The 23,593-nt window shown below is 44.6% G+C and overlaps 2 protein-coding genes across 2 annotated transcripts in view; one reads left to right on the forward strand and one right to left on the reverse strand.

Annotated features, from left to right (window-relative positions):
- The window catches only part of SDR42E1 (short chain dehydrogenase/reductase family 42E, member 1), a 63,120-nt gene that overhangs the window by 14,060 nt on the left and 25,467 nt on the right, over positions 1 to 23,593 (reverse strand). The window lies entirely within an intron of this gene.
- HSD17B2 (hydroxysteroid 17-beta dehydrogenase 2) overlaps positions 17,964 to 23,593 on the forward strand; it is a 92,756-nt gene continuing 87,126 nt past the window's right edge. Inside the window, exon 1 of the mRNA XM_040443214.1 lies at positions 17,964 to 18,369. Coding sequence (XP_040299148.1) covers positions 18,105 to 18,369 — 265 coding nt within the window. The 5' untranslated portion in view covers positions 17,964 to 18,104. The remainder of the gene's footprint in view (positions 18,370 to 23,593) is intronic.

Consider the following 23,593-nt stretch of genomic DNA (forward strand, 5'->3'; position numbering starts at 1 on the left):
GTGCTCAGCTCAGTCAGTACTGCTGGGATGGATGATGGATGATAGGTGGATGGATGATGGATGAGGCTCCATGAAACTACTGAATAGTCACTCTCCAGGTCTTTTCAACTCTCTAGCTCGGAGTCTCCACGTTTATGTATGTCTATATGTTTTCCCGTGTCCCTGATTTACCCTAGTTTTTTTCCGGTTCCAGGTGTGAGGGAATGAAAGCAAGACACCAGTAGCGTCTGCTACGCATCAGAATCCTTTAAAAAAAAAAAAAAAGTTTTTTTTATTATTAAAAAAATTTTTTAATGTTTATCTTTGACAGAGAGAGAGAGAGACAGAGAGAGAGCGAGCATGACCTGGGGAGGGACAGAAAGAGAGGGAGAGACAGAATCCAAAGCAGGCTCCAGGCTCTGAGCTGTCAGCACAGAGCCCAACACAGGGCTCGAACTCATGAACCGTGAGATCATGACCTGAGCTGAAGTGGGACTCTTAATGGACTGAGCCACCCAGGTGCCCCTAAAAAAATTTGTTTATGTTTATTTATTTTTGAGATAAAGCATGCACAAGTGAGGGGCAGAGAGAGGGGGACAGAGTTTTCTAAAGTAGGCTCTGCGTTGACAGCAGACAGCCCGATGCGGGGCCCAAACTCAAGCCACGAGATCATGACCCGAGCCAAAGTTGGATGCTTAGCCGACTGAGTAACCCAGGAGCCCCAGTGCTGTGCTTTTTAAGGGTGCTCCATGTTGGGTTGCGGAGGAGTGGGGATTCTGTCCAACCCCACTGATTCCCTTCGACACAGCTCCTGAAGTGGCTTGTGACCTGAGCCCTAAGGAACAAGTAGGAGGTGGCCCAAGGAGAAGAGAAGAAAGGAACATTTTGGTGGAAAAAATAACAGGGCAAAAGCATAGAGTCAGGATTGAATGCCACATGCCTGAGGAATAAAGAGGCACTGCAGGCTAACGATATTTGTGGAGATCGAAAGGAGAGGAGAGGAAGAGGAAAAGGGAGACACAGTTCTGTATAGTACTCAGACCAATTAATCTGAAGGGAAAGACCATTGTCTACATTGGGACTGTCCAGGAGGATTCAGCAAGACAGCAGAAGTCTGTAGGTGGGAGAGGGCATGATCCAGACCCCCATATTCCACCCTTTTCTCAGAATTAACCTCTTGACTGCTGCCGGAGCTTCCTCAGAGCTCGGCTGTGGTTTCAGGACACCACAGCATCCGAAAACACTGATACACTTTGAGGGTGTCTGTCTGCCCCTCGAGATCGTTTCTCCAGGAGGCCACACTTTCAGGAGTGGTGGTGTGCAGACAGGATATGTTGTGATCAGCTAGGAGGTGTCATGTTAATGTCTCACCTATAGTATAGTAGTGAGCGTGAAGTGATGAATAACTTACCTTTCTAGTCTTTAGGCTTAGAGCAAGTAGAGCAAGGAGGTAAGGAACAGACCTTAGAGTCAGAGCGGTGGGGATTGGAACCCTGGCTCTGTATAGAAGAGTCCCGAACTGATGAAATGAGGTGAGGTCTGTGTCCTCCTCAGACCCCTCCTGGGCAATGTTAGCTGCTTTTGTTATAGATCATCTTCAAGACTACGTGTGCAAAACTTGGGCGGGAATATTCACATCAGCATTATTCATAAGCGCTCCAAAGAAGAAGTAATCCAAATGCCCATCAGTGGGTAAATGGATAAATAAAATGTGGTCTGTCCATACGAATAGAGTATTATTCACCTGTAAAAAACAACCAAGTACAGGTCTTCCTCGACTTGCAGTGGGGTTATGTCCTGATGAAGCCATCGTAAATTGAAAATATCGTAGGTCGAAACTGCATTTAATTCCCCTAACCTACTGAACATGACAGCTTAGCCTCCCCTCCCTTAAATGTGCTCCGAATACTTACAATGGCCTACAGTCGGGCAAAATCATCTCACATAAAGCCTATTTTATAATAGTGGTGAGTGTCTCGTGTAATTTGTCAAATACTGTACTGAAAGTGACAAACGGAACTGTTGTAGGCGGACAGACGGTTGTGTCTCGGTTGTTCCCCCTCCTGATCGCGTGGTCGACTGGGAGCTTTGGCCTGCTGCTGCTGCCTGGCATCACGAGAGAGGATCATCCAAAAAATTGGTAGCCTGGGAACAGATCCTTATTCCCGATTCCCAATTCCAAGTGTGGTTTCTACCCAAGGCCCATGGCTTTCTCACCATCAGAAAGTTGAAAAATCGAAAGTCACACCCCTGTAAGTCTGGAGTCAGGGGCCGTCTGTAGTGATATGGGCTACCACATGGATGGCCCTAGAAAACATTATGCTCGTGTTTTTACTAGCCAGCTTCAGAAGCCAGTCACACAAGACCACATACTGCATGATTTCACGTATGTGACATGTCCATAGGCAAATCCATAGAGACAAAAAGCCGATTGGTGGTTGCCAGCGGCTGGGAGGTTTGGGGTGAGATGGGGAGTGACTGCTCATGGGTACAGAGTTCCTTTCTGCAGTGACGCAATGTGGTGATGGCTGCACACCTGTGCGAATACTAAAAACCACTGATTTGTATCCTTTAAATGGGTGGTTTTTATGATATGTACATTAGACATCTCCATACAACTGTCATTAAAAACAGATTACACCTACAATATTGTCAGTCTCATTGTAATTGCAATGTTGTCTGAGCAGGAGAGGACAGGATGGCCCATCATCCTGGACATGCCCACAGAAGCATGTCATAGGAGGCAGAATCAATTCAGGTAAAAGTTGAGGAACCATTGCCTTAGGGAAATAAGCATAATTCTCCTTTCCACCATCTCAATATGGAGGCTTTGGGCCCCCCCCCCCCCCCCGCCCCGGATGCTGCTGTCACCTTCCTCCTTCTCAGGGCAAGGAGGAGAGAGTACAAAGCAGAAGGAAAAGTAAGGTTTGAATAATAAATGCTTTCCAATTAGCTGCCCTGAAAACTGAGAGTCGGCTTGTATTAATCTTCATGATCAAATTACTTCATTTTGTCTCTCGTCTAACTGCTCGGGTAATTTTATGCCAGGATTATTTTAGTCATTCTAATTATGCAGGCATCAATATTTAGTGGGTGTTTACCTAACCCACTGCATACCCAGAGGTGTTCTTCCCTCAGAGACCATGGCAGTACAATATAATATGAGTAGGCATGCAAGGTATAGAAATGAAGTCCCTTTGAGTTCTCCCTCCTTGTTTGTAAGGAACGTTCAGGTGGTGTTTCTTGAAAGAACAACGTGTGTCCTATTCAGATGCATCTACAAAAGGCAGTGCTGTCCGTGTTACCAGCTCATTATATGATACTAAATGCAATTCTTGTGCAGATGTTTCATTAGGGATTCAGTGATGCAAGACAAATTAAAATTCACCGTTTGTTTAGATTTTCTTTTTGGCAAAGCACCTTTCCTCGCTAGTCGCCTCGTGTTTGAATTTCTGTCACTGGCAATATCACTGACCCCCTTTCCCTTTGGAACCCCTTCTCCTTTGAGAGAATGCTCTCTCAGTCTGCTCACTGTGCTCCTCTCAGCTCTTCCCAGCTCTTAACTGGGTACAACCCACGATTCAACCTCCAGCTTTCTTTTCTTCTACATCTACATCCTTTGCCTAAAAGAAGTCATTAGTTATCTTGGCTTCAACTCTGATCCCAGCCCGAGAGACCCCCAAACATGTATAAGCTTGCCCCTAGGAGGTATTGATGGGGACGGTCCACCTATGTGAACCTCATGTCCAAAGGTGTATTCCTTATCTCAAGCAATACCTGGTATTGGCTGCATTTTTTTGACATCTTCTTTTCCTTCATTCAGATATCCATTTAATTTTGCCTTGCAAAGTGCCTTGGACCCATACTCTCTTCCCATTACTTCTGCTTCCTTTCTGTTTTCCTGAGGGCCTCCTGAAACAGTAATATCCCAGGGTGCCATCAGGTTAATCTTGGCCATCTTCGGAGTGTGAATATCTCTTAGACAATCCATCCTGAGGCCAGGCCATGGAGCTGCCCTCTCACTCACTTCCTCCCCTCCGGGGTCTAAAAACACCATGCTCCTTTGTACCACTTTCTCAAGTCCTGTGGAGTGAGGCAAAGCTGATGGTAGGATGTGAAATGGAACACTGCCAGGGCACCACATGGACCACAGGACTTGGGAATGCGGGAAGAGAGAGAGACTAGGGCAGGGGCCTCTGCCTACCAGTGGGTTGGCTCTGTGAATGGTCATTCTTCTTTCACTAAGAAGCATCTTGTTTAACTAACTAGGTGTACTCCAGCTGAGTAAATCAAAACAGTTAATTTCAATACAATCACAGGATAATATTTTTGCTTAAATAATCTTATCGAGTGTCTTAAATATATTTTACAATAACTTTGTGGCCGATTTACCTCATTCAACCTATGGAAGATATTCACCGTATAATTGGCACAGCGTTCCACCTTGCCAAATCCATCAGCCAGATCAAAGGATTTGAATTCTTTTTGACTTAAATGCCCCAAATGATGCTTAATGATCAGCTGTTAGAAAAAAATGATTTCATATTTCATTTTATTTATTGAAAAATGTGTATTTATTTTGAGAGAGAGAGAGAGCAGGGGAGGGGCAGAGAGAGGAGACAGAGAATCCCAAGCAACCTCTGCACTGTTAGTGCAGAGTCGGATGCGGGGCTCAAACTCATGACCGTGAGATCATGAACTGAGCCAATATCAAGAGCCAGATGCTTAACCAACTGAGCCACCCAGGTGCCCCTCATATCAGCAACCTCATGGCAGTTATTTCACTTTTGGTAGATAGATTGACCGATTGTAGAGTTTGTTATTGTCATGCATTTGTTACTGACATTATTTTCATGGGAAAATGTAGAGCATGTTAAGAGGAAAGGAAGGGGGGGCAGGGCACACTGAGCAGGAGACATTTGAGCAAGGAAATATAGGAGGCCAGGAAATTCGGCGAGTGGACAAGAGCATTCCAGGCTGAGGGAAAACCTCCAAGGCAGGAGTGTGTTTGAGGACTGGCAAGGAGGCCCTTGTGACTAAAATGGAGTGAATGAGGAGACGGAAGTCAGAGATGTGGTCCAAGAGCTACAGGGCACAAAACATGTGGCCATGGAGCCATTTAAGGATTTTGGCTCTGACACTGACTCTGGGTGAGATGGGGAGACTCTGGCAGGTTTGCAGCAGATGGGTGACGTGACAGGGTCGAGGTTATCCAATGATTTCTCTGGTGCTGGGTTGAGGGTAGACTGTAAGGAGACAAGGGTGGAATCAGAGGGATCTATCAGAAGGCTGTGGCTGCAATCCAGGTGAGAGGTGATGGCGGCTCGGACCAGGTTGGCAGCAGTGGAGTGATCAGGTAGGGGGTCTATTCTGAAGGTAGGGCCCGCAAGATTCCTTGATATATTGGATGTGGGTTGAGTCAAAGAGCTGAGCCAAGGGGATTCCAACATGAGTGTGCTCAGCTACTAGAAGGATGAGGCTGCCCTCACTGAGATGCTGTGATGTGCTTCTGGAACACACACATCCTGAACCAGGACTTGAGTGAGCTGTGAGCTGCTAACTCTGCAGGGTAGAGGGAGGAGAAGCTGAAGGTGGTGTGACAGTAAGGGAAGGAGGAAGAGGAGGGGGTTAAAGAGAGAGTGGGAAAAGCTCAAGGAAGGACCTATGAGCTCAGTGGAGTCCACAGTGGTGGAGGTAGGAGGACATGAAGGGTCTTCTTAGAAGGTAGAGTTCCTGTCAGTGTTCTACATGCTGTGGTGGCTGTGTTATCTTCCGCAACAAACTACCAGAGACTGAGTGGCCTAAACAACAGAATGTGCTGTCTCATAGTTCTGGAGGCCAGGAGTCTGAAATCAAGGTGTGGGTGGGGTCATGCTGCTTCTGAAGCCTTTAGTGGAGGATCCTTCCTTGTCTCTTGCAGCTTCTGGAGGCTCCAGGCATTCCTTGGCTGTGGCCACATCACTCCATCTTTAAATTTCTGCCTCCATCTTTAAATTTTTTTTTTTTCAACGTTTATTTATTTTTGGGACAGAGAGAGACAGAGCATGAACGGGGCAGGGGCAGAGAGAGAGGGAGACACAGAATCGGAAACAGGCTCCAGGCTCCGAGCCATCAGCCCAGAGCCTGACGCGGGGCTCAAACTCACGACCGCGAGATCGTGACCTGGCTGAAGTCGGACGCTTAACCGACTGCGCCACCCAGGCGCCCCTCTGCCTTCATCTTTACATGGCCTTCACCCCATATGGCCCTCCCTCTTTTTCTCTTCTATTTCCTATAGGGATACCTGTCATTGGATTTAGGGTCCACCTGATCCAGAATGATCTAATCTAAAGATCCTTAACTTCACCGAAAGTGAAGAAGGAAGCCCCTGCCCCTCCCAAAGCCGAAGCCAAAGCAGAGGCTTTGAAGGCCACGTAAGCAGTGCTGAAAGGCGTCCAGAGTCACACAAAAAAGTAGATCTGCAGGTCACCCACACTCTGACAGTACAAGACATTGTGTCTCTGAAGACAGCCCAAATATCCTCAAAAGAGCTCCCCAGGAGAAACAAGCTCACCACTAGGCCATCATCAAGTTCCCCCTGACTCCCGAGTCAGCCATGAAGAAGATAGAAGACAACAACACACTTGTGTTCATTGTGGGTGTCAAGACCAATAAATCCCAGATTAGACAGGCTGTGCAGAAGCTCTGTGACATTGACATGGCCAACGTCAACACGCTGATCAGGCCCAATGGAAAGAAAAAAAGGCATATGTTCAACTGGCTCCTGACTATGATGCTTTGGACATGCCAACCAAGATGGGATCATGCAGACTGAGTCCAGCTGGTAAAATCTAAATACCAATTTTTCACCATAAAAAAATAAAAAAATCAGGAACAAATAAAGATCCTTAACTTGATTACACTGGCAAAGATGCTTTTTTCCCAAATAATGTCACATTCACAGGTGCACGGCGCTAGGACGTAGACATATCTTTTTGGAGCCACTATTCACCCCACTACAGTGACGTACATGATTCCTCTGCCCCTCCTTCTCTCCCAGGCCCACCTCCCAGGTCTTTAAAACTAGGAAGAACTTCACTACAGTTGACTTCACTGCTATACATTTTGTTTTGCAAACAGAAAAGAGAAGTTGAATTTCACAATGAATCCAGAAAGGTTGAGAGAGGCAGTGACTGACAAGACACAGAAAAAATTCTGGAAGGGTAGGTCCCTAGGATCTGGAAGAAACCTAGGCAAGGCCGTGGGATACGGAATTTGAGCCAATATTATCTGGATCCCAACGTTTGGAAAGTTCTAGCTGATACCTGGGTTATCAGGACACAAAATATGATCATACTATATATTCACTTTGTAAGCTTCTCTTCTTTCTCAAGAAATATTGCAAACATTTCCCCAAGTCATTAAATATTCTTCAACAACATGATTAAAAAAAAATTTTTTTTTTACATTTATTTATTTTTGAGAAACAGAGTGAGACAAAGGATGAGCGGGGGAGGGACAGAGAGAGAAGGAGACACAGAATCTGAAACAGGCTCTGGGCTCTGAGCTGTCAGCACAGATCCCGATGCGGGGCTCAAACCCACAAACTGTGAGATCATGACCTGAGCCGAAGTCGGAGGCTCAACCGACAGAGCCACCCAGGCACCCCTACAACATAATTTTTAATGGCCATATAGCAGTCCATCAAATGAAAGTACTGTAATTTATATAACAAATCCTTTATGGTTAGCCATTTAGGATGCTTCTATGCTTTACATATGATAAATAACACTGAAATGAACAACTTCCTCTATAAATCATCATGCACATCTTTGATTATTTTCAAATGGGCTCATTTTAAATAACCATGAACAATTTTGCAATAGCAATTTCTGCTCATTGTTTTTTTTATGAACTCAAACTTTCCCTTCAGGCAAAAGGAGAAAAAAAATGGAAAAGAAGTTCCTGGAACATCTGGCTTATGGTGTAATTTACTTTTGGTATTCAGCTGTGCTCCCAAATTTTGAAATGTTGTCTTTCTAATAGACTCATCCTAGATTTAATCTCCCTTCTGGAGATACAGATGCAAGTATGTTTTCTTCTGTGAACTTCCAGCCTGGGAGCCTTGACTATATGAGGGAAGCCATGCCAAACTGTACATTGGTTGCTTTCATCCACTTCTTCTCAATTTGTAAGTCCCTAGAAGGAAGGGACAGAAACTGAAAGAAAGGAGTTTTTGTTGACACCAAGAAGATCCTTGTGATAATGGCTGCCACTGAAAACTCTGATATGCCAGGCCTTTTACATATATTAGCTTTATAACCAATATGAGGTACAAATTATTATCCCACTGTTGGTGCAAGACTGTGGCTCAGAGCAGAGAGGGCAGTTCACACAGTCAAGTAAATAGCAGAGCCGCATTTCAGAACTTAGCTCACTCAAAGCTACCGTATTGTCTGTTAGTGAGACTCCTAGGTTTTTGAATTTTGAACACTGGGAAGATTTCACACCAAAACTTGGGGAGACATGTAGGCTTGCCAGCTTTTAATTTTGCCACGTAAGGGCATCAAAACAGAAGCAACAACTAGCCTGTGATATCCTATCACCACCGTTTCATTCACCAAAAGATATTTTAATGCCAAAAAGAGAGGAAAGCTATATAGTCTCTGAAGGTAATCCTTTAAATTGTATGAATTCAGCTTATCAAGATCAGTAGATTGCACTTAATGATGACCATCAGGTCACCAGGGACCAGTGAAAAGTGGTTACCATCTCTAGACCACATTTAAGAATTGCACCCAGGGACACCTGGGTGGCTGTCGGTTAAACGTCTGACTCTTGATTTCGGCTCAGGTCATGATCTCCCGGTTCATGAGATTGAGCCCAGCTGTCAGCACAGAGCCTGTGTGGGAGTATCTCTCTCCTTCCCTCTCTGCCCCTCCTCCACTCGTGCTCTCACTCTCTCTCAAAAATAATCAATAAACTTAAAAAAAAAAATAATTGCTGGGGCGCCTGGGTGGCGCAGTCGGTTAAGCGTCCGACTTCAGCCAGGTCACGATCTCGCGGTCCGTGAGTTTGAGCCCCGCGTCAGGCTCTGGGCTGATGGCTCGGAGCCTGGAGCCTGTTTCCGATTCTGTGTCTCCCTCTTTCTCTGCCCCTCCCCCGTTCATGCTCTGTCTCTCTCTGTCCCAAAAATAAATAAACGTTGAAAAAAAAATTAAAAAAAAAATAATTGCTTTCAGAAGTCATGTTACCATCAGTGCCTTGATGGAATGATTGCTCGGGCTTGGCTGACAGACATGGAAGGAGATTCGTGGCCTTCCTTCTGCTGCAGGAAGAAGCTGGCAAAACATTCACTCAGCCATTGAGAGTGGGGCATTCATGCCATTATTCTCTTCTCTATTCAGGGTAGAATTTTCATACTCTGGTCCTTCCCAAGAGGGTGGAAAGGAAGTGAGGACAGAGACAGAGGCTATAGATTCATTTCAAGACATTTAAGGGAAAAGGAGAAGGGAGAGAGATCTGGATACACGGACAGAAAGATTTTTATACATGCTGATTCCTTAATGTACCTCTGAGAAGTAGAGCTGTATTAGGTGGAGACCCCTTGTCGGTAAATAAGTGGATAAGTCAAAACAGAACTCAGGGATCTTTCAAGCTGGCTCTTTACTAATGTTATTGTTTTGATACACAATGTCTGGGAGGCAAGGACAATGGGTTAATGAGTGTATGTTAATGTGTGTGGGTTTCACTCTTTCATTCTTGACGCCGTTCTGCTCTTTGCTGTGGTTAGTGCTAAGAAGAGAAAGAAATGAACCCAAGAACAAGATCAGAGATCAAAATATCAGGATTTAGCACACCACTTCCTGTTGACAGAATCTCTAACTTCTTCCTTAAGTCTCATGAGTGTGAAGTTCTATTGTCTTAAGAGCAGGGCCCTATACCTTTCTCACTTTGGTTCCCAAATGACAGTCCATTGCTTGCTGCCAATTAGTGACAAAACTTTTACCATTCTGGGGGGCTCTCTGAAAAATGAGGACAATATAAGAAGTTTCTCATAAAGTTTAATTTATTCAGTATAAGAGACCACATTTTATTCTGACACTGTCTACTTTTCTTTAGTGTTAAAATATCTTTTCTTTTGTGGACCGTTGATAGTTGATTTTTTTTATTAAAAAAGCTTTTTTAATGTTTTATTTATTTTTGAGACAGAGAGAGACAGAGCGTGAGTGGGGGAGGGGCAGAGAGCAAGGGAGACACAGAATCTGAAGCAGGCTCCAGGCTCTGAGCTGTCAGCACAGAGCCCCATGTGGGGCTCGAACCCACGAACTGTGAGATCATGACTTGAGCCGAAGTTGGACGCCTAACCAACTGAGCCACCCAGGCACTCCCGTTGATAGTTGATTTTCAAATGCATTTTCACTTGGCAAACTGAAATAGTGGAGATTCAATGTCTACCCCTCACCTTTTGAAAAGATTGCACAGATCTATGAAGTACAAAAGTTGGGAAATACTGATCTAGGCAGTTTTATTATTTAGTTGCAGTCCAATTATTTAGTTACAGTCCCAGGAAATTACCGGCAAGAATCACATGAAAGATTTCTAAGAAGATTACACAGGAAGAGTTTTGCAACATAAAAACTTCTAAACTTATAGGTAGGATAACTTTCTCTATAATGCTAAAATTCAGACTTGGATTTTATTTACAAACACCTTTGATGTCATAGGCATATTCATGGATTAATTACTCCGAGAAGCAGTTCTGAGCTCTGCAAGCCCTATGCTCCCAATTTTTGTCTTTTTCAAAAAGAGAAAGAAAATGTCTTCTGAAAACCATGGAAGAGAGGGGAACTGATTCTCATCGCGGGTCTTATGAAAAGGAATGGTTTGGGTAATCTTAGAAGAGGAATCAACAGTTACTGGGACCTAACATGACTGATCAATAAATAAATATTTCATATTAGAATTCCTCTACTGATTGGTGGAATGAATAAACACACTGATTTTGGATTTCAGTAAGGGATTTGACAAGGTCACTTTTGATATTATTGTTGGCAAGATACAGAAATGTCAGATGATTAATATCAACTTGAAAGAAGGTTTCCTGAGGTATGTCTCTGATAGCTATATTGTAATAGTCTATTTACTGGTCTGCTCCCTAAATAGAATTTAGGTTCCTCTCTGAGGGCAGGAACCAAGTCATTTTACTGACTGTTGTATTCTCAGTACCTTGAACAGCACCTGGCACATAGTAAGAACACTGTAAATATGTGGTGAATGAATGAATATCTTATGAAATGCCTTGCTTTTACACTTATAAAGCTATGAGAAGTTTCACTTAGATTCTTCCATGATGTGTTGCTAGGAGGAGGGAGTAGTGGACCCAATCTTAATAACATCAAATATAACAGGGTTTCCGTTTTGATACAAATAAAATATCTTACAGGCATAGGGAGAGTTGAGCCTTACCAGATGGTTTAAAAAAGACTTAGGAACTTTGCTTCTGTTAATGGCTGATAAGATAAACAGGATCAACTCTCTTGCTGAGAGCTTATCCAATAAAGCCAGATAAAATATAACACCTATCTCCTCAAAGCCATCAAAATACTGCTAGAAAACAGCTGATAACCTGAAATTCTATGTTCTTGAAGTGAAACATCCTTCAAAAATGGATAACGAAAACATTTTCAGAAAAACAAAAACAAAGATTTCATCACTAGCACCTATACTAAAGAAAAGTGATCTCAGGGGCAAGCGTGGAGATATGGGAAGGAATGAGAAGCTGCAAAAGAGTAACTTCTTTGTTGGACAATATAAATGAATGTTGACTCTATAAAACAAATATAAAAACATCCTGTGGGATTACGACAACTATACCATATACATCCAGATGGTGGGGAGCGGTGTACAAGTGTTCAAAGGTCCTGGTACAAGTGTTCAAAGGTACAAGTGTTCAAAGGCATGAGGTATATACCAAGAAAGCAAAGATAACAAGTCACGTTGGTCTGTGAGAAGTCATTTAAGTAACTGTTAAAAGCATCACAAAGAGTGCACAACTGTCAAGGTAATGAAGGGGGAGCGTGGAAAAATAACAAAGAATGATTAATTCAAAGGAAGCCTAGAGAGTAGAAGAAAGGTAATGTAGAATAGAAGGGACTAACAAAAGGTAAACAGTAAAACGAAAGATTTCAAGCTAAACATATCAATACTTATATTAAATGTAAAGGAACTAAGTTGTTTACTTAAAAGACAAAGATTGTTATACTGGAAGAGAAAAAAAAAGTGCCTAGTACATGTTGCTTTGAAAAGACATATCTGAAAGGTAAGAATACAGAACAATTGAAATCAGAGAGGTGGGAAAGACCTAACTGATATGCATGGAACAGTGGAACCAACCACAGAATATACATTCTTTCTAAGCACATGTGAACATTTATAGAAATCAACTGTGTGATGGGCCATAGAGTAAGACTCAAGATATTTCAAAGGACTGAAATCACACATAATGTGTTTTTCAACTTGAGTAAAATGAAGCTAGAAAGTGCAATAATATGTCACTAAAATTTCCCATATGAAACTATTAAATACAATTCTAAATAACCCATGTAACAAAGAACAAATCCTAGTGGAAATTATAAAATATTTCTCAGTCAACTAACTTGAATTATAATTTTTTAAAAGTAAAGTAAATAAATAAAACATTTTCCACTGAACAATAATGCAAATAATACATATCAAACATGGGGGATGCAGCTCAGACATACTTAAAAATATAGCATAGCCTGGGGTGCCTGCTTGGCTCAGTTGGTTAAGTGTCTGACTTTAGCGTGGGTCACGATCTCATGGTTTGTGAGTTTGAGCCCTGCATCGAGCTCTCTGATGTCAGCACAGAGCCTGCTTTGGATCTTCTTTCCCCCCGCCCCCATCTCTCTCTCTCTTTCTCTCTCTCTCAAAAAAATAAACATTAAAAAAATATGTATATATAGTATAGCATATAGTTTAGAAAGAACAATGGTTTAAAAAAACATCCATCTACAGAAATTAGAAGAACTTAGGTGCCCTGTAATCCTATAAAATAAATAAGATATAGACCTATTTGGAATTAATGATAACTGTGCAGTTTAGACGTCTTCTCCCCACACATGTCAATAACAGAACAACTTGATCTAGTCCCAACTTCGGGTTGTCTTCTCCTGGTGTTTTACCCTCTGACAGTATGAGACGGAGAATGAGATATATATTTGTACAATTCCAAATCCACACTTAGAACATTACTTATCATCTAAAAGTGTAAGAATCACAACAAAACTTGGGTTACCAGCAAGACCACCCCGGTTACATTCACCAAAACGACATGTTCTTCAGCTATTGCAACAACATGATTTTTTAAATGTTTGAACTCTGAACAATGTGGCTGCCTCAGGCACGTTGCACCATATTCTGCTGTGTATAAGGTGCAGTTAAGAGAAATGAAGGCTATCAACTTGGAGAAGGAAGAAAGCAATCTTCAAATAGTTGAAAGAAGCAGGAACTAGATGTGGTCTATGTGACTCCGAATGACAAAGAAAGGACAAGTACCACAGTCAAGCTCGGTCTAGAGGAGAACTTTCTTTTTTTTTTTCTATTTAAGTGTATTTGTTTATTTTGAGAAAGGGACAACATGAGTGGGGGTGGGTCAGAGAGAGGGAGAGAGAGAATCCCAAGCAGCCTCCACACTTGTCAGCACAGAGCCCCATGCAGGGCTCGAACCCACGAACTGAGAGACCATGACCTGAGCCGAAATCCAGAGTCAGACACTTAACCGACTGAACCACATGGGTGCCCTGAGGAGAACTGGATAGTCAGACTTCAAAGGCTTTGCTGTGCCCGTCATCAGAGGTGTGCTGACAGTGGACAAGATGACCACTTAGTGGAGATGTTACAGAGTCCAATGGGAAGTTACTTCTTCACATTCCCTTCTATACTCAAGAACCATGGATTCTAAGAAAGTGTTCATTTTAGGATTCTCAGCAATGTTTCTGTTTGTTTGTTTGCTTTGGCCCAGGGTGGGAAATCCTCTCTTTTGGGTAAGATATCTTGTCTTCAGAAGGTGCCTTCCAAAAGGCACCTCTGTCAGTAGAAGGAAGCAGCACATTGACCTGTTGGCATCATTAGCAAGAATATAACTTAAAAAAATTTTTTTTAATATTTATTTATTTTTGAGAGACAGAGACAGCATGAGCAGGGGAGGGGCAGAGAGAGAAGGAGACACAGAATAGGAAGCAGGCTCCAGGCTCTGAGCTGTCAGCATAGACCCCCATGTGGGGCTTGAACCCACGCACTGTGAGATCATGACCTGAGCTGAAGTTGGACGCTTAACCGACTGAGCCACCCAGGGGCCCCAGCAAGAACATAACTTGATCCAAATGCCTCCTTCCCCTAGGAAAGCTAAGGATAAACTTGCAAAAAAAAAAAAAAAAAAAAAAAAAATAGAGAGGGTGGGACACTTCCAAGCAAGGATGGCCTCAAGGACAGCTCTAAAACAAAATGAGGGGGACAAAAAGGAGATACAAATCAGCTCAGCCAGATGGAGGAAGTCCTCATTCAGAGGCAGAACAGCCCTCTGTTGGACTAGGACCCTGTGGTCCTCTGTGTTACCAGTTGGCTAAAATCCTTCCTTTCCCCCCACCATCCAGCCCCACTAGTCACGGCTTCTGCAGCAGCTATATGCCAAGGTCAGGAACTGGATCCATATTACTCACTGCTGAACTCCTCCATGGCCGGTACAGAATGTGCCACCCAGAAGGCACTCTGTAGAGCTTTGCTCTTTCCTTATTCTTTCAATGAATGTAAATAAAGTACATGCAAAGGGACAGGCACTAGGCTAGGCATTTAGTGCACAGAGAATAAAACCCAAAAACCAGAGGAGGTTCATGCCCTCATGAAGTTCATTCATGGTCTATCGGGGGAGACAGAACAATTAAAAAAAATTTTTTTTAACGTTTATTTATTTTTGAGAGACAGAAAGGGAGAGAGAGAGAGAGAGAGAGAGAGAGAGAGAGAGAGAGAGAGAAGTGTGAGCGAGGGAGGGGCAAAGAGCGGGAGACACAGAATCTGAAACAGGCTCCAGGCTCTGAGCTGTCAGCACAGAGCCTGACGCGGGGCTCGAACTCATGGACCGTGAGATCATGACCTGAGCTGAAGTCGGACGCTTAGCCGAGTGAGACACCCAGGCGCCCCTGAGACAGAACAATTTTAAAAATAAACAATCTGGGTTCAGAATTATGAATGGAGCTAACTGCAGGTAAGGGGTGAATATGGTGGTGATGGAAGATACTCAGGCTGGGAGGTGAGAAGTGACATTTAAGCACGTGTCAGATGGATGGCAAGGGGACGTGTTGTGTGGCGAACTGGATGGAGAAATAAATGAGTGAGGAGAAGGCTGGCAGGAACCTCTCCTCCTGCCCAGGTGTAAAGGGCTAAGAGGCTGCGAGTGCGCCCAACAAAGAGAAGAGTGGCTATTAGTGCCACGTGCAATGCAAGATTCATGTTGTTCACTTTTAAAAACAACCCTGGGGCTGGGTTCCCTTTCTTTAGAAGAGGAAACAGAGCCTCATGGAAAGGCTAGGAAGTAACTGAGTCAGGATGTGAACTCAGTTCCATGAGGCTTTACAACTCACCCTCCTAATATGTGTACCCCCTGCCCTGTCGGAGGGCAAGGAACATCCTTACCTAGAGTTCCACGTCATGGCAGCTTTGGCCTGCCCCTACGGAGCCCCAGGACTGAGCAGCTGAGAAGCCTTGGGGGCTGCTACCCAGAGAAGATTTGTTTCATCTCTGGTGGGCGGGCACATACCTGGAAACCCACCAGGGTGCTCAGTCCCAGCCCCAGTGTGGGGGCCATTGAGAAAGAGCCAAGGGCCCCAGCCAAGAGCCAAAACCAATCCTTCACCCTCACCTAGAAAGCTATCTGACATCACAGCTATCCTGACTGAATCCTCCTGGGCTGGTGAGGCCACGAGGCCCGGGGAGGTGCCCGCACCTGGGATGTGCACATGGCTGATGGAAGGGAGCTGGGTGTGTGGAAAGAAGGAGATCTCAGGTCCAGCCAAGGAATTCAGATCCTCACCCCACTGCTTCCTGGCCTGGAGCCAGCAACGTCTCCCCACCTCAGGTGTCTGTGTGGCTGGGAGGGCAGACAGGAGGTGCCGTTGCCCCACATAAGACCCCTGTAAGGGCTTTGTCACCACCCCACCCAGTTCCACTATACGATAAGGTCCACAAGTCATTGCTTCCCACCTGGTCCCCTTGTGCCTGGAGATAGCTCTGAGCCCAGGAGCGCTGCCTTCGCAACTGGGCGGGCTGAGGGCAGATGAGCAAGGCTCATCTGAGATCAGAGACAATTTCCCCAACTCCCTGTCCCAAATTCTCTCTACCTCCATACAAGATAGACTCCTCCTGCCTCCCCCACGTCACCCGTGACTGGAGTCCTTGTCCTCCTCCTGGCCCCTCAGCACATGCTATATTCAGCCATAGTTGGGGACGAGTGTATATTCCCCTGGGCACTTTATCCTACTCCTGAAGTTCTTCCTTTCTTGATAAAAAGCACGAATCGCCAGCATTTCTGGGGTTCCTTCTGGTGTGCCAGGCAGGATGAGCTAAGTGCCTTTACCTCGGTATTTTTACTATTTTACAGCTGAGAAGGGGTCTATCGGGGTGGAGTCACCCACCCGACTCTACGTATTAAGTGCCAGGGCTCAGGTGAGATTTGAAAACAGGTAATCTGACCCCCCAAGTGAGATATTTTCTTATCCCTCCGGATATGCCAACACCCAGTCTTTATCAGCATTCTGGCCTCCCAGCCAGGTGTCGAGCACACAGAAGACACGCCCCAAGCCCAACCCAGTGGTGGCACCCTCTGGGGCTGTTGGCATCGTTACTGGTGGTTGGTAGGGTGTCAGGGTTCCAGAGAGCTGGCTCTTGAGCCAGTGAGTCATGGTGCGGTCAGGTACCATTGCCCTTATAAAAGGAAAGTATCTCTTTGCAAATGAGGATGGTAATACCCACCCTGAAGTGTTTTTATGAGGTTCAAACAAGGCTAAAACAGGGAGGGACCAGTACATAATATACTGATTGCCTTTTATATTGTGCCTAAAGCAGGCAGTAGAGGGGCTCAGAGCCGCTGGAACAAGGCTGCCTGATGCCCCCACTTTGTGATCTTGAGCAAGTCTCTTGACCTTCTATGCCTCAGTGTCCTCTCTTGTAAAACCACTACAAAACCAGAACCTACCTCGCAAGGAGATTACATTCCAAGAGACTGAGGGTACCGACTGCCTAGTCCCAATGCCTAGAGCAGAGCTCGGCAGAGGAAAGGATCTCAGTGAAGAATGAATGGATAAGTAGGCGAAGGAACGTGGCCCCTGGCACAAATAAATACTAATAGATAGTGACCGTGGTGGTTGTATTAGCCTTGCTCTTATCTCTGCCTGGCATGCCTCCCCTCTGGCAAGACCAGCACATCGGCCAAGAATCTCTTCCTCTGGATTTTATATTCCTCTCCATTCAACACTTCAGCCTGTCGGAGATGGGAGATGGATGGCAGGAATGCCAACTCAGGACAGCCTTCCCCTTCCAGATCTTCCAGACCTCTCTGGTTGCCTGCGTTCACACACACACACACACACACACACACACACACGCCCGAGTCAGAAAAAGAATTTGACAGTTGCACCACTGGCTCCTGCCGGCGAAGAGTTTTTCTGTGAACTAAAGGTCTTGTTAGTCACTGTTTGGATTGAATTCTGTCAATTATTATCCACCTGGTTATCTCTCCAGAGGTCACAGAAAAGAAAAATACGTGTGTGTGTTGTGGGTGAGTACGTCTACGTGTCATGTGTTGTTTCCATGTGTCAGGTGGCGTTGGGGGAGCTGCTGAATGGGAAGAGGTCTGGTATTTATAGGGATCGGCTCCCCGGTTTCAATGACCCACCAGGAAATACATGCCTGCGTGAGTGTGCTTAATCCGTGCTCATCCGAAGCGTGCCGGGGTTCCTTTCTCCCCCTCCCTCCTTGCCTCTCTGTCCATATATCCCAGGCTGCCTCCAGCCAGCCTTTGCCCACTCGTCTCGCTGGTCCTGAGCAGACAAAGGTGCAGGGCGTTTCTGAGAATGAACACCTTCTCTGAGACAGCATGGCTCTGCCTGGCTGTCCCCGCAGCGCTGGGAGGAATAGTTCTTTACAAACTCAAGAAGAGCCCGGGGCAGGTGGGGAGGAAGGTGGTCTGCCTGGCGGGCCTCTGGGCAGGGGCTTACCTGCTCAGCCTGTCCCTCTTCTGGGGCTGGGTCCTCTTCCCCCTGTCCTGTTTCCTCATGTGTGCTTGCTTATCTGGCCACGAGTTTTTACCTGTGGATCAAAAGGCGGTGCTGATCACAGGTAAGTGGACGGCACTGCAACTCTCACTCAGGGCAGGATCTGGCATTTGCCTCGCCTCAGCGTCACTTTTTCAAAGTAGGTTTCCAGATAAAATACTTGGCATGGAGTAAATGAAAGGGCATCCCCAAGTGTCTTTCACTACAGTGTTTTGGTTTGCTTTTTTCACGAGATGCTCTTGAAGGGGCCGGTGGTTAAGACGGACCGGGAAAGTGACATGTGGGAAAGTGACATGCGCCTAAGCTGTGATTTCGCTCATTTCCCAGGCTAAATAGGCATCCGCAGACCAGCGGTGTTTTGTGTGTTTCGTTGTACACAGGAAAGTTCCATAGGTTTCTTTAGGCTGAAACGGAACGTTACTCTCAGATTAATATTTGGCTGTGTTCTAGGCTCGGGCTCTTATTCCTTAGAATGTGCAAGAAACTTGCAATGTCAGCCTCTCCTTGCTCTTTGTTGTATGTTTTTTAAATGTCGAAGGGACTCTTACCTAGGTTGAAATTTTGCGGTTTGCCTGGCTGCTGTCAAGAAACTCGTGTCTCATCTGAGCCTTTTGTCTTCAAATCTGTCATTAGATGGCTAATGTTTCTTAATTGGATCAAGTTGGCAGTGTGTCCAGAAGGCAGTAGCTTGTTAGTTCAGCTGCCAGCTTTTTTTTTTTTTTTTCTTTTGTGTTTCTTTTTCCACTGCAAGTGTGAGGCCAAATTAGATTCCTCTGTGCTGTAAAACTGGTTTGTTTGGTTGTGAAGTTAGAGCTCGGATGGGGCTTTAATTAGGATTACCCACCGATATCCTGACCCAGAAAGTCCTGCCAAGGTGAGGCGTCCGCTGTGGAATCCCTTACGGGGAGTTTATCACCTTGAGGCTGTGACCCGCTGGGATGAAGGCAAATTTGGGGTGTGCATGAAAGCCAATCCGCGACCTTCTCAATTTACTGAGAAATGGACTCAAAATGGTCCATTTTGCCTTTTACATGAACCCAGTAGTGAAATTCTCTCTTAAAATAAGATGTAAATTGGCACGTGTTGCAATTTTGGAGTGCTATGGAAAACAAGCTTCTTCAGTGGAAACAAACAAACAAAACAAACAAAACCCCCAAACAGATTGAAGGTAGAAAATACAGTTGGTCAATGGGACGTTTATCCACATGAATGTCTACTATCCCCTGGAATCATGCCTCTAGAAGACTGGATAGGTTTCCCACTCTTTCACTTGAATTTTCAGGGTTGGCTGGGTGAACAGCTGTTATCTTAGTCTAAAAGTCTCTGTTCTGTGTGTAGTGACAAGTACCCATGGTCTTCAGAATAATTCCAGGTTTGTATTTAGTGTACTTTCCCAGTTGTGTGAAAGAAGAAAGAACCATTAAGCATGTTAAAAAATAATAATAATAACAACAGTGATGCTGTGTTTGATGCTAATGGGACATGATCTCTTGGAAGTCTAAATATTCCTGGAAAATCCATTTCAGGAAGCAGGACTCCTCAGGCCGATAAATAAAAATACTAAACCTTAGGGACTCTGGCAAACTTCAAGGTGACTGAGAAAACAGGAATTTTCTCTTGCTTATTTATCTTATCAATGTTCCTCTGCTTTCGAAGATGTAGGCATACAGAAATGTACAAGATACACATCCAAGTCAGTTAGCCTACATCAGCCATTGAAATGTCCTGACTTGTGTTTCATTGCATGTAAAATGACTGATTCAATTAGGAACTCAAGCCCAGTGACTAATCTCTCCGTGAAATGCTTAGCAATTAGAAAGCTTAGAATTAAGAATGGAGCTATGTCCATTTAAGGGTGACTGAAATGTCCCCTTAAGAATTCTTTGTCCTTCTCATGAGGAATGCCATAGATTCAGTATAATTCGAGAGGTTTCAAGACCTTTGTACTAAGTGGAGAAATGTAAAATGAATTCGTCTAGTAAGACCACAGCTCAGTAACAAATAAGTCACCATGACTTGAAAGAATCTTTGTTTCGGGTTGGCTTATGTTACATATCGATGCACATTTTAGTGTGGTGGGGAGGGGGAGGAAGGAATGTGGCAGTGTGTATCAAAAGCCACACATTTTATTTCTTTATCTGATAATTCAAGATTTAGAAACTTCTCTTGAAGAAATAATCGGAAATATTTAATCGGAATAATATAAAAGGGTAGGCGCCAAACAAAACGGCATATTCACAAAGTTTACAATCATGAAATATCAAGGACAGTAATAAGAATGGTGACAGGTTACGGTCCATCCTCCGGGTGTTACAATGGACGAGCATTAAAGATGATGGGGCGCCCGGATGGCACAGTCATTGAGCGTCCGACTTCAGCTCAGGTCACGATCTCACAGTTTGTGAGTTTGAGCCCCGCGTCACGCTCTGTGCTGACAGCTCGGAGCCTGGAGCCTACTTCAGATTCTGTGTCTCCCTCTCTCTCTACCCCTCCCCTGCTCATACTCTGTCTGTCTGTCTCTCTCAAAAATGAATAAACTTTAAAAAAAAAATTTAAAAAAAAGATGAAAACCACAGGACTGTGTCACAGAATGGAAAACCAGGTTAACGCGAGACCCAGGGGATCCAGGTGTTTGAATAAATCTGTACCCACGGCACAGGGGTAGGAAAACACTGGAAGGAAATTGTGAATGGCTGGATTTGAGCACTTGGATTTGTTTTCCCCCTAGAATTCCTCCAATGCAGTTATATTCCTCATATAACAAAAACATTTTAAGAAGAGAGCACGTTAAAAGGATGAAGTCTATTTTAGGATATTATGGACCCAGAGATAGGAAGATTACAAGGGGAAGTTCAAATAAGTAACTTTTTTCTTTGAGTCCCTCATTTCATTTTGCTAAGACATTCAAACATCTTTTGTTTCAGAGACATATAATTATAGTAAGAAGAAATAAGCAAGCACAGAGCTTTTGAAATGTCGTGTTTGTCTTCAAGGCATCTGAAGCCGCAGTGGCCATTCAATTTTTTAAATGGCGGTGAAATTCGTGAGGAGCGGGCCCCTAATGACTGTAACAGCATCTCAGGCACAATATAGTGGGGACAATGTTGAAGTCCGATGGGTTTGGATTCGTATCCAGCATTTAGCTTGCCTTAGGCTGTGTTCTCCAGAAACGGGGCTTGAGATGAGGATCTATGTGAAAGGGATTTATTGGGAGCGTTTCCAAGGAACATTGGTCCTGGGGTATGGAAAACGGATGGGGAAGCGGAAGAAGCCAGGCTGTCCCCACTGGGGGCCAGGGAACTGTAGTCCCAATGCCCTCACACCTGTCAGTTTTTTTTTATGTTCTGTCACCTCCCCCCCCCCCCCCCCGCCTCCGAGGTGGGGAGGAGGGGAGGCTTAAATTCCCACCACTGGTGGCTTTCCGGGGCCACCCACAGGCAAAGTGAGCTCTGGTATCTGGGGGCAACATGTTGCCTGCTGACAGTGAAGTGATCCATGGATTAGAGCTAACAAAAATGGCCAAGGGATCTAGAGTAGTGTGACATTACCTGTTACATACTTCTTAGCAGCTGTGTGACCGTTGGTATCCATCTTTGGGCTTTTGAACTTCTGTTTTCTCCTCTGTAGACTGGAAATGACCGTAGATAGACACACACACACACACACACACACACACACACACACACACACTTCTAGATGGCATTAGTGGAGGAGAGAGAGGAAGAAGGAAAGGGGGAGGAGAAAAAAGACGGAGGGAGGGGGGAGGTGATTTTGTGTATCAGGTGGTGAGGGGAAAGGTTTAAGTGTGGGGTTAGGTAGAACAAAGAGACAACAAAACGAAAGAAGGAAAAGGCGACAATGAAATGGAGAGAAGAAACATTCATTTGTTTATTCAACAACGTGAACTGAGTGTTCACTATGTGTTGTATATTGTCCAGAAGCAATGGAGGAAGAAAAATAAAGACCACACAATTGTTATGTTGCCAAGTGATGGGATCAAAGTTCTCAGTTTCCCTTGACTTTTGACTCACATTCCCTGGATTCCTCCTCCTACTCCTCCTGTGAGGTGGTGCCTTATCCTTCTCAGCCTACTCTTTGAACTTGGTAGAAATGCAAAGGTAACTTTGGTTTTCTGCCCTCAGGCCTTTCATCCTGGCCCCTCCAGTCTCACCCACCTACCTCCATTCGGTATCTACTGTGTGCAGGGAACACACCCAGAGGGCTTGGCAGTCTGATGGGAGAGATGTGGCCATACCTAACCTTGGCTGTGCAATGGGGCAGGGAAGTGTCTCTGGGAGGATTCCCGAGTGCCTGGAGCCCAGGGGTGGGCGCAGCTCCTGTGTCAGGAGGCTGGGGAAAGCTTGACAACAGACGGACCTCATTAGGGATTAAAAAGTAGCTTTCCAGAGGGAAAATAGGAAGGTTTTCCAGGCCAGTTGGTTAAGCCGTTACTATAGAACACAACTAGCACTTGTTAAAACTTGTTGAGTTGGATAATTTTGAATTGGAATTTTCAAAACAGCGCACAATGGGGATGGAATGAAGGGCTGGAAGAAGGATCTGTTTTATGTAGAGGTCCTTATTTTATGCTCCAAACAAAGGGTCCTAGGTGGGTAGTGACCCCTTCTGGGACTTACTAAATAGTCCAATTAAGGTTCTAAAATGGAATACACTCAGTATCCCCTTGGACTTTGGGCTTCTTTGAATTTAACATTAGATTACTAAAATGGATAAACATTGACAGTGGAACATGGGATTAAAAAATGGCATCTCTGTGCTCAGAGCTTCATATTTTATATTTGATTCTCACAACCCAAATAACTTACATCTTGCAAATAAGGACACTATGTGTCCAAAGTCACCATGACACTAAGTAGCAGAGGTAGGCTAAAACCAGATCAGACGCACCTGAACCAAAAACCATGCTCTTAACCACTATCATGACCAGTGTTATTAACTAGCCATGGTGTCCTGGGTATAAAATGTGTTCATTCAATCAGCAAGTAAATGTTGCAGATGCATTTTGCGCACAAGATTCTGCTTGATGCGGAACTTGGCCGTTGAGTGTGGACGCAAGAGATGCCGAGGACAGAAGATACAATGAAGGTACCATGGAGAGGGAGAGGGATGTTTGAAAAGGGTGATGATTTGAGAGATGCCACATGGTGAATTTGACTTCAGCTTTGATTTTGAGGGCAGTGAGGGGGCAGTGCAGGTGAAAAGCCACTGGCAGTTGGAAATGAAAAACTAGTCCTTGGTTGGGGTTAGAGAAGGAGACTGGGGAACAT

The sequence above is a fragment of the Herpailurus yagouaroundi genome, unplaced genomic scaffold (assembly GCF_014898765.1).
Source record: "Herpailurus yagouaroundi ecotype Mexico unplaced genomic scaffold, PumYag 190, whole genome shotgun sequence".
In the NCBI taxonomy this organism is placed as follows: Eukaryota; Metazoa; Chordata; class Mammalia; order Carnivora; family Felidae; genus Herpailurus; species Herpailurus yagouaroundi.